Source organism: Pagrus major, chromosome 2, assembly GCF_040436345.1.
Source record: "Pagrus major chromosome 2, Pma_NU_1.0".
Taxonomy (NCBI): Eukaryota; Metazoa; Chordata; class Actinopteri; order Spariformes; family Sparidae; genus Pagrus; species Pagrus major.
Window position 1 is genome coordinate 27,311,290 of NC_133216.1, and position 12,201 is coordinate 27,323,490.

The window sequence follows — 12,201 nt, forward strand, 5'->3', positions numbered from 1 at the left end:
TAGTGTTCAGGAAAGAGAATGACAGGAACAGCAGCAGGGAGCCATCTGGCTTTGACCTGCGCTGCAATCTCAAGTTTAAACGTATTCATCGGAAGGCAAAAGATTTTATTTTATGTAAATACCTACACACATTCCCCATGAGCCAATGTTTATACATTCAGGTGGGCCTTGGTATAAGAAGAAATGCTGGCATACAGCGTGCAGTCTCTCTGTGATTATATACCAAATAACAGCACAATGGACCATTGGTTTCAGCAATGAAGAAGATGGCTTTTCTATTCTCTCCATGTGTTCAGCAAATGATCAAATTAAGATGCATGAGTGTGCTTTTCTATCTGTCACACTTGCTGTGCACAGAGGGATCTCCACCCAGACCTGCTCCGCTGGAAAAAAAAGAAAAAAAATGTCTCTGTGTAGCAGCATTCTTGTGTTCTCTGGCTGAAAGATAAATGAGGAGAGTGGATGTCTCTGTATAACATAGTCCTGCATTCAAACTGTACAGTGTAAACATGAACAATATATTGTGTTTGGTATTGGGTATTGTGAAAGGATTGCATAGACATTGTGTCTGAATACACGCTTGACCATTCATAAACTTGCAGTATGAATCATACAGTATTCTGTGCTGCATCATAAATCTCTGCAGTGTGCCTGAAATATCACAAACATTAGGTTATGGCAGACTGTACGCTCAGTGACAAAAGCTTCTATATGTTTCCGTGGTGTGAAATGTCACCCAGGTGCACTGAGGGCGACTCATTAGCACCACGGCACTCTGCAGCAGTGTATCATAAATGGATGTGGAATGAGCCCAGGGTAGCCTTCAGATTTTGCTCAAAGAACAAAAATCGATACGAAACAAAACTATTACACCTACTTCATTACAGCGCGATGAATTTATACTCAAACTTTCTCCGCGAGGTTGATCTAATTTCATCCCCGCAGGTCATTGTGATTGCTGATGCTGTTTTGTGAGCACACAAGGCGTGATGTGACGTTTTTAGATTGTCAATACTTTGGACAACCTTAAAGCGTCCTTGTGACTCGGCACAGAGAACAGACTTCTCTGCAGGCAGCGTGGCTTAAAAAAAAAGAAGGTGTTATTTAAATCCTTTTTGGTGCTTTACTCGTTCTCTGAGGGGCTGCCTCTGACAGCACTCACAACACATTATATATTTATTACATTACACTGCAGTCGTCAATTTTAAACCAATATCCTCCTCATCTTCTTATTGTTTCCATCATCATTTAGCAGCCTACACAGCAAATGGCCGCCGGTAATGTATATCACTAATATCTCCCAAAAGTGAAATACTTACAGGAGACAAATAGAACTGCACATTAAACTACTCAGCCAGGTTAGATTGCCTGAAACACACAGCACGAGAGAAACTTTTTGTTTTTTTTCTCCCCTCTGGACTCGGAGCAGACAGACGGACACAGTGTGATATCACATTAGCATTATAGCTCGCAATTCACTATTCCCAGGGTGGTTGATACGGTAGCCTAGTGGGTATAATGTGTGTCAATAATGAAAAAACATCACAAACCTGGAGAGCAGGAAACTGAATTTGAACAAAATTGGCCATTTGCAGCAGGTTGTAATTTTGAAAATAGCCTTGATGAAAAAATGAAAGTATTTTGCCTGACGCTGCCCGGTCACTGATATGAAAAGTCATATTAAACTCAGAAAACAACCCGCTCCGCCGAGCTCCCAGATGACTTGCCTTGCTAGATTAAGATTAGTTATTTCACCCACATATTTTCTGTTATCCAGATTTGTTTTCATTGATTAATGACTATAATTTGGAGAAGATCTGTGGCTCTGCTGTAAAGCCTCGAGGAATACATTTGCTCACTCTGTGCATCTTTAAATGTTCTTAAGAAATGGAGAAGCAACTTTTGATATAATAGGATGCAAAATATTTAAATAAACCTATTGCTTTTGATACGAGATGATATTAAATGATAAGTACATCCACAAGTAAAAATTCAGTCATCATCTACTCAGCCTCATGCTGATGGACAGTTAGGTGAAGTATCAAAGGCCACAAAACTTTTCAGGAGCTTTACAGTTGCTGCTGGCTGGTTGCAGCATTCTCCTGAACAACTGAAGTAGCTAAGCTAGAACCGTTAGCATGCCTGAAGTGTGTGCTGGATCTACTTCAGGGTGAACTTATCCTTCAGTATAATATTATAGTGAGCACTAAGATATAGTCAAATTTAAATACACCTCATGTGTCTGAGGTCCCCTGAGGGTCTCACCACCTCAGCGTGAGAACCAATGCTTTGGTTTCACTGTCACCTCTTTGAACACACGCTCAGGAAAAGCCTTTTCATTGGCTACACACCACTTAGGTCATTTCCCAGTGAAAAGAAGACCACATTTAATTTCATCACTGGATGGTGTGGATTCAAATCTGTTGCATTGTCATCTGTTTGTATTACTTTTTTTCCCTCTCCCTATAGATAACACTGGCAATATTTTCTCTGCCTCCCAGAATAATCCTTAAACAGCAGAGATGGTCCAAGAGAAAAGTTCCTTTGAGATAGGCTACTCAGGAAAATTGAAAAAGTTATTATTAATCTACTGCCGGGCACCATCTGAAAAAAATAAATAATAGCACGCACGCACATACACACACACACACACACACACACACTCACACAGGCATGCCAACACACACCCACACACACACCTTACAGACAAACTGAAAGAATGAAATGAGGATTTTTTTTTCCTTCCTGTGTAGCACGGCAAACAGAGAGGCTCTCTCTGGCAAAATGAGCCATGTCACTTGGATATTTTTAAATCTCTTGCTTATTTAGAAAGAAATGAGAATATGTGACATTTACGCATCGGTTTTGAATGCTTTCTCTACGATAAGAAAAATATTGAGATGAATGTCTCGGCATCATATTAAAGTCTTTCTATATTTTAAACCCTTTTCTTCTTCTTGAAGCTTAATGTCCTTATGCTAAAGTGAAATCCTTCAGTCCAGAAATATCTCTGTTGGTAAGCAGTAACAACAATTTCAGAATTGTTGTTTTTTTGGGGGGAACTAAAAAAAGAAAGTGAATTTAAAATTCAAAAAACAGAAGGTGCAGACTTGTGCCAAGACTGGCCTACATTAGACTGATAATTCTATTTCTGCTGTAGCTGCCTGACAAATTAAACCTTAGCTATAGTGAGGATATTTTAGCAGGTCTGTGAGTTTATGATAATAACAATAATTCCTACATTTTAATTATAGCCTGCTATATGCACGTGCTCTTTAGTGAGTTTATAATGCCTTAATTAATTGTTAATGCATGACATCGTAGTGTTTTCTTTATGGATTTAATGGGTCTATGTCAGGACTTTGTTATCTAAGTCTATTAAAAGAAGACAGTTGTTTTCATTATGGATCCCTCCTCAGACTCATGTGAGTTGGAGTGGGCTGGGATGCTCCAGAGATAGGAGATGGGAGGAGGAGGAGGAGAGAGGGGAGGGCGTGTGTGTGTGTATGTGTGTGTGTGTACGAGAGAGAGAGAGAGAGAGAGAGAGAGAGAGAGAGAGAGAGAGAGAGAGAGGAGAGAGATGGGTGGAGGGGTGGGTTGGAGGAGAGAGAAAGAGAGAGAGAGAGATAGAGAGAGAGAAAAAAGCGCCTGGATCCATCGCTCTCCTCCCTGTGACGTCGCTCGGTCTGGTCCTGGGTGCGCTGCTCTCCGGTCCCGTCTCAACAGAAACCACTTTAGTTGCTGCCTCGACCGTCCACGAGCCCTGCGGTGCGACGCGCGCGGTTACGGTGCGGCGAGGTGCTTTTTGCTGGCACCCGGTGTCCTTCTTCCACTCCACGCTGCCTGTCTTGTCCCACATATCAGTGAACTGTTCGCGCACTCTGCCTGAAGAGAGAAGGGGAGAGAACCTGAGGCGTTGAATAAGAGGGAGAGGGCGGACAGGAGAAGGAGACAGAGATAGGAAAAAGAGGACAGAAAGAAAGAAAAGAAAGAAAGAGAAGAGAAGAGAAGAGAAGAGAAGAGGAAAGAGGTCGCCGTAGTCCCCTCTTCTTCCGGGGCTGAATCTCCACCGAGAAGATGCTGAGAATAGCCGGCGTGTTGGCTGTAGTGGCTCTGGGGTTGAGCGCCGCTCACACCAAAGGTACGGTAGGTGAAGGGCAACTCACTTGCTCTGTGTGGTGCGCATCTGCGAGTGCGCTATGGCTTTATTATAGGTGAATACAGCCGGAGATGAAGAGAAAATGCCCATCTGCTTTGGTGCTGATTACAGTCTGTATGTTGATGTTCTGTCCTGAAATGAAATGATTGTTTCCTTCTATTTCCCTGCTTTGGACTTGTGGAGGCTGAGCACTTGATAATTACTGTATAACTGTACTGCCCCTGATAGCACTTGAGGGTATTTGTTCCATCTCCTGTGGCATCCCTACAGTGCTTCTAGAGTGTTTTCATGGTGCTCAATACTGAGCTAACCATGACCTTGTTGTAGCCTGTTTTCTGGGTTAATCTCATGTGGCATCACTATAATATTGACTCAGGAACTTGAAGTGTTGTGATTAAATACCCTTCTCTCATTAGTTCCAACATAGTATTTCTGTATGGGGCTGGACATTCTGTTATATTGTTGATTTTATGAGACTGTGGATATTTCCTGTTAAGGTTTGTTTGATAGGTAACGTTGGTAGGAGGAAATCGGAGCAGATAATCTGTGAAGTTTTGTGTCGAAATCTGCAAAGAAGTAGCATATGGGGTCCTCTAGTGCCTTTCAGCCAGTTTGAAGTTGAAAGTGGGCAGTGTATCATTAAAACGGTGGTGTTATCAGTGCACATGTGGCGCATAATTAGCTCATTGTGGACTTGAACAGAACTCCCACGTTCAATTCACACACTCTCCACTGGACAGGGATGAACAGATCTGAAAGCATGAGAGAATCAATCTCAGAGCTGAAACATAAATAATAGTGCAGATGGTCGTATCGTTAAGAAAGAAATCTGTAAATACTGTGATGAACATGAATGCTGGCAGCATGACAGCAGCCAGATTTATCTCACAGGGATGTGGGGGTATTTTCAGGTTCATCTGTCAGCGGCAGCTTTTGCAAATTGACCCAAACTTTGATAAATCCATCTGAAATCATAATCTGTATAATATGCATATGTAAACTGAGCTTTGGTGGGATTTACCAGCACACTAATTTAATTCACAGCTGCAATTAGCCCATTAAAATTCCAAAAACAAGCGAGAAATAATCCCCAAAGGCACAGATATATGATAATGACATCCACATGTCATAAATGTGTGCATACTGCAGTTTTGCATCATAGCTGAGCTAATTTTAGGTCTACCAGTATCCCCACTGCAGCGGGACCGCTCAATCCCCCAGTGAGCTTGGCATGTGCCGTAGGTAAGCGGGTAAATGCGGCAACAGGTTTGTGCTAATCAACTCCCTGTAGACAGAGTCTGGCTTTTACACAGTGAAATAACAAGGTGACACCTGTCAGTTTCGTCTGGGAGCCGAGAGAACACCCAAAGTGTGATAAGCTGTTTATCCTGCTTGCCTCCTGACACACGAAAGAGCCTCCATGCTGGTTGGCTGGCTGGCTGCTGCTGCAATCTTAGCCGTGTGTGTGTGGAAGGAAAACATATGCTAATAGACCTGCTCCAGGACCTGACCTGGCCCGGAGGTCAAGCTTTTGCCTCATATGCACTTTCATTTAAATAGGATTTACTTGCCAGCGACAATGTGATGACTATCGTGTGCTGTGCTGTGCTGTGCTGTGCGTGTTCATGCAAACCGTTTAATTACCTGTTTGGGGATTCATGTATTAAGCTGTGTTTTATATATGTAATGCAGCAGGAAATAACAGGGTAGATGCACTGTAAGGAAGGAGTTATCATTCTTCTAGTATCCAGAGCTCGGCTGTGAAGTAAACAAATTACTTCCAAGTCAGTTGGGGCTGAAAAAGCGAGCACACCATGGATCTAATTGATTCCCTAGGGCCACTGTACAGTGAGTAAACCCAGGAGAGAATAAAAGTCTATTGTCTCGAGGATCTGTTGCTACACACTGACCCTCGCTGCCTTCCCCATTTCCTGTCACAGTTGGCAGGAAGCATACCAAGCAACAAACCTAAATCATCTCACATTTCTCACCCCTGAATCCGTCTCTCCTGTTCGTTTTTTTGGAAATGACAACTGAAATAGTGCATTCGTGTCAAGTGTTGCAAAAGATCCGCCTCCGTAGCGCCAAAATGCGAACCTGTTTTCCAGATAACTTTGAAGCGCCGCTGCTCCTGTCATTTTGTGTTTAGCCGCCGTTTCATTCCAGGAAAAGCGTGGACGTGCAACTTCCTTTAATCACCGTTACCCTCGAGTCATCCATTCAGCTTGTGTGTCTCTAAATGTGTGTGGATCCACTTAGTATGTGTTTCAGAGTTGTCAGTAATCAGAGCTTGAAGCACCAACATTCCTGTGTCTGTTTGTGTAGGTGTGTGTGTGTGTGTGTGCGTGCACATGGGTTTTTGCCCGTGCACGCGCAGGGAGAGTGATAGAGTGCAGCCAACATGTTGACAGCCGCCAAGTATGCAAAAATGGGCAAGGAGGTGATGTCGTTTACAAAGGAATTATTGCATTCGCAGATACATGCTGTGGCTCAAACGATTTCCCCAGGACCGACCGTGTCGCCGCTCGACAGGGAGAATCTTCTGGCAGCGAAGCAGAAAGAGCTATAGAGTTTTTTGCCAGTGCTGCCCGGAGCCCCGCTTTTGTGTAATTCCAAGCAATATGAACTCTGAATTTAGATAGCTCATTACCAGCACAGTATATTTTAATTCAGCTACCCACTGTGTGACTCTTTGTTGGTCGAACCTTTTTGCTGCTTTATTATGTCCAGATAAACACACTGTACATTCTATTTTCTCTGTCAGCAAACATACGAACACTTAGAATGTTACATTCAGCCTTTTGGTAACACGCTTTAGGCGGTGGCTGTGGTGTGAAGCCTGCTTGTGAAGTTGCGGGATTAATTTACGGGTCCTGTAATTTATGGTTTTCTATATAGGGCTTCTGTATGTGTGTCAGGATGTGTAAGCCGGTGCTTTTGTGTGTGCGTCCGAGGGATAAAGAAAGCCAAGAGGATAGTCATTTGAGGATCCCATTAGCAAATAAAAAAGGGGGGTGACAAAAAAAAAAAAAATGGAGGCAGATTTATGTCCCCCCTTTGGAGAAAGGAAGTGCATTATGAGAGCACTCTATAAATCGTCCGACCAGCCTGTGACACAGGGTGCCGCACAGATCCTGCCCGGCCTTGCAGCAGCCAGGGGAAGCAGGGCTCAGTGACATGGAGGAACACAGATTTGTATTTATTTCTTTATTTTTTTACACAACACTTGCTTTGTCCTCCGTTTTCAAAGCTTCACTGATCTCTGTACAGCCCCACACCGTTTGAGAAGAGGGAGGGCTTAGTGGCTGTGGCCATGGAGGGGCGCCAGGCAACTGATCCCAGTGCAGTCCTGCAGCCACCAGAGACAAACGATGGAGTCAGGGTGGATAAGATTAAGCTACCGTCGTCAAAGAAGGAGGAGAAGCAGGGTTCCTGTGATCCTGTGATTAATGATACGAGCCTTGTGACTAGAGTGTCACACTGCTGCTTCCAGCATCTTGAACTTTAACTTTTGAGTGAGGAAATGCTGTTTTTATTGTTAAAGAAAAAAACAAGCCTTTTCTTTCCGCCTCAATGTTAAGTATGGGATGTTGAGGAGTTACTGTTGTGTGGGTGTTTGTTGCCGCCTTGTAAACATACAGAGAGAATCACAAATAAAGAGGAAGTTTTGTCCCTGAAAGCTATTATCGGATCTTAGTGCAGAGTGCTTTTCTAAGGTATTCCACTGTGGCCTATGCACTTACATCTTCCTCCATCTTGACTCTATATACAGTATCTGGCTCTTTTTGTTCCCTCTACCTCAAGTATTTGTGTCTCTTCCAACTCTATTGTCTTTTCAGATGTGGAAGAAGAGGGGAGGAGGGGGGTTTAGGAGTAGAGTCACAGTGTGTGTGAGCATGTAGTTCAGTAGCTGAGTGAACTGGGAGCACCGCACAGTGAGTGGGTGTCTCATTTTTCTCTTCCTTTTTTTTCTTTGTGTCTTTGGGTGGTCACGGCTGACCATACTTGGCAGCAGATATTCAGACATCCAAGGCCCATTGATTTGTGCTACAAAGTGTGTGTGTGAGAGAGAGAGACAGAGAGAGAAAGAGGGAGAGAGACAGAGAGAGAGAGACAGAGAGAGAAAGAGAGAGAGAGAGAGAGAAAGAGGGAGAGAGACAGAGAGAGAAAGAGAGAGAGAGACAGAGAGAGAAAGAGGGAGAGAGACAGAGAGAGAAAGAGGGAGAGAGACAGAGAGAGAGAGACAGAGAGAGAAAGAGAGAGAGAGAGAGAGAGAGAGAAAGAGGGAGAGAGACAGAGAGAGAAAGAGAGAGAGAGACAGAGAGAGAAAGAGAGAGAGGGACAGAGAGAGAGAGAGAGAGAGAGAGAGAGAAAGGAGAGAGAGGACTTGATCAGAGACAAGGCCAGAGCGAGTTTTGTAGAATTAAGTTTGAATCCCCAGGGTCTTTTAGAGCTGTGATTGGAGAGAGAGGAAATGTAAGGAAATGAATTAAAAAAAAATAAAAGGAAGGTAAGAAAAAGTAAATTACCAGACTGAATAAGGAAATAAATAGACAGATTAGGGGAAAAGGAAAGAGATGAAGTTAAAAGTTCATTCTTGCATTGAGTAACTGTTCTGATCTCCATCAGTAGATGGAGTTTACTCAGTTGTAGATGTTCAAATGTCAGGTGTTAGCTTACAACTGAGACAAGAGATGTGTTAGCATACTGTTTTTCGCTGGTCGACTTGAACTAGCCTATGCATGGATACTTTGATGTCAAGTGGAAATTACTTGATAATAGTAAGTTCTAGTGTAACAAGAGCACGTGTATAGAACCTGCATTAAGTTGGTGAAATTTAATGTTTTATATGATCGTATCTACATAACATTGATCACCATATATCAGCTATACCGGATCAAATAAGGCTGAAGCAGAAAAAAAAGAAACATGAATGTACAGGGACCCTTGATAGGATATTAATTCAACGTTTCCATTCACGCTTTAGCGAGCCTACTTTTGTTGGAACAGTGGCCACAAGGTCACAAGGGGCAAATACTTGATAATGGTATTGCCAAAACTTAGTATAAGAAGAGCAGACTAAAGCCATTATGGTGGTGAAATGTAATATTTTTTACTTAACCACGTCTATCTTAAGGTAGCTAACATTAGATTACACTTGCCGTCATAAGCTACTGGTCGTATCAGACTGAATAAGGCTGTAGCGCCAAAAACCTGTTGCATATTCATTTGAATAGCATGAATGTGCTAAGCTACTTGACCTAAACAATATACCGTATGTAAGTTTTGAACATCTGAATCCAAAACCATGGCCATTAATCTTCTGGTTGTCACGCTGGAGCAGAGAGGGTTGACCCAAATGCAGTAGACGGCAAGCAGGAAGATCAATAGATTAAAGTTTACTCAGAATGCGGCACACAAGGAACGAGCAAATACGAAGGAATTTCAGGGAAACACAACAGCAGGCTCAGAGGAACTCCACAGATGACTCAACAAAAACTGAACTGAAACCTGGTCTTAAATACAAACTAAATTAACGAGGGGATGTGGTGCAGGCGGAGATAGGTGGAGAAACACAGGTGAGAGTAATAATTGGAAAAACACTGGGACCAGGGCTGGGCTAATTAGATGGATACAAGGCAGGTGTGGAGGAAAAATCGGGCTGGTGAGGAGCACAAGAAAACAGGAGGGGGAACAGACACCACAAAAAACCTAGAGAACACTGTATGAATACATATCCCAACCTGATCGACAGAAACTATGTTAGTGCTGGTAGCATGTGTCTAAAGGTATCTGGAGCATCTGTGAAATCTAATGTGCTGCTAACAAAGAGAAGCTGCTATAACTCACGGACACGTCTCTCTAGAAGAGACGACCTGTCTGCAACAGTGGAACAATCAACACAAGCCATTGTAACACTGGTTATCAGGCTTGAAAAAATGACATCACATCCCAAAAAAACCAAACCAGTGATGGACTCTGCAAATCACCAATAGCCAATATATCTGTCCAGTCACCCAACCCTGGTGTTAGATAGGATTAAATTGGGTTTGGGGTTGAAATTGCATTGTTTAACTGCAGTGGAGATGAAAATCAAAGCAGGTTATTTTCTAGAAATCATGATCTTCTGAAACTGCCTGTTTATGTGCGAGTATGTGTTGTGTGCTACACTTAGTCCCTACTGCTTCAAGATAATCAAATTTGTTCTGTCATCATGCTCCTTTGGTGATTTGCTCTCATGGTCTATAGTACATGGAAATGCATACACACACACACACACATACACACACACACACACACACACACACACACACACACACACACACACACACACACACACACACACGTAAGAGCTCTTCAGGTTTTTTAAAGGACCCCACTTCAGTCCTCCTCTCATCCATTTGCTCCTGTTTCCCTCCAATCACTTACCACCAGTCCAATCTAACCAGTGGACTTCTATTTTTCAATGCTGGGTGATGACACAAACATGAGACACACACACATACATGAGACACACACACCTACACAGACACACACAGACACACTGATGAGTAGCAAAGGGTTACACAGACAGATAGTGGCTGACCTGTCCCTCTCCACCAGCTGGGTCTGTCTGACCTCAGAGGAAATGATCAGATGGGGAAGATGGAGGGAGTTAGAGGACGAGTGAGAGGAGAGAGGGTCAGAGAGAAAGCTGCAGATCTTTGTCTCTGTGACTCATAAATCTTCACACTTGACAGGTGGAGCACTCTGAGTTGAGTGCAGACTTTTATAATGGACATGCAGACAGAGCAGGAGTGGCTGAGTACAGACAGCTCTGTGCTTTTGGTGTTGATTTGTCTATATATTGTTAAAACTGTCTGTTTCCTGTTGGCAACAAAAATAATCATATATCCATCCATAGTTTACATATACATTCTCATCTTATGCAGGTTTTTTTAAAACGATGGTTTGGGAGCTGGAACCTATCCCAGAAGCAGCAACTACATTTATTTTGTGATTTAGCTGCAATGTATATTTGATCAGCCCTGACAAATATCAATTCTGACTTAATTTGCAAACTAAACGATTTTGTTGCATACACTATGCCTACCTAGAAATTATCCCCCTATGCACTGAGCCAAACATTGGCCTGCTTGTATATTAAACAGTTCAAGGAACATACATTTTGGCAACCATTGGGACTAATTCTTGGCACACTAAGAAATCATGTTTATGCTTTGTCTATATTATGGATTAAACCAACTCATGTGTTCATTAGTGAGCTTTACAGGTCCTGGTAGTCAGATTTTGTGACCTTTGGACAGAGCCAGGCTAGTGGTATTTGACTGCTGGCTCCAGCTACGTATCCACTATAAAGACATGAGAGTGTCTTCTTACGCACAAAAGCTATTGCGTGTATTTTTCAAAATGTTGAACTTTGCCTTTATGAACTACGGGTATGCCAGTACGCTTGCCTGATGACAAGGGATCAACCGGTATGTTTTTTCCAGAGCTGATACATTTACCGATGATTAGTAATCAAGGAGAACAATAACTGATATTTGAAACGATTTACATTTGCAGTAAAAAGAAAAATCTTTGTGTCAAATTTGGCATAGCCAGTGATGGAATACTTCCTCTCCACTACATTTATTTGATAACTAGTTACTAGTTGCTTTGCAGATTCAGATTATTCAGTGTTGATTGGATATTACTTGTGACGATAGTGTTATGGATGGGACATTGAGTGAGACCAGAGTCGTGACAGACAGAAAAAAGAGGCTGCATCATAGCCGAAGTAGCGCATATTAAATCAATTTATTTTATCTGCAGTTGGACACAAAAAACACAGATACACATAATCAGAAAAATTCTGAATATTGACCCTGATCAACCAGGCTGATAATTGGTCTATGCCTATATTGCTCACAATGTTGTATGTTTGTTAACAGTGTAAGGCGGTTTCACTGCTATGGACAGCTCCATATAGAGCTTTGCCCTGCATGAGCTTTAATTGTTGTATCAGCATTGCGAGCAGCAGCTCACGCTCTTCATTGTCA

General features: G+C 42.6%; 1 protein-coding gene across 1 annotated transcript in view; it reads left to right on the top strand.

Moving 5' to 3' along the window:
* Positions 1–4,077: 4,077 nt before the first annotated feature.
* LOC141020305 (calsyntenin-2-like) overlaps positions 4,078–12,201 on the top strand; it is a 250,036-nt gene continuing 241,912 nt past the window's right edge. The window contains exon 1 of the mRNA XM_073495380.1: positions 4,078–4,141. Coding sequence (XP_073351481.1) covers positions 4,078–4,141 — 64 coding nt within the window. The remainder of the gene's footprint in view (positions 4,142–12,201) is intronic.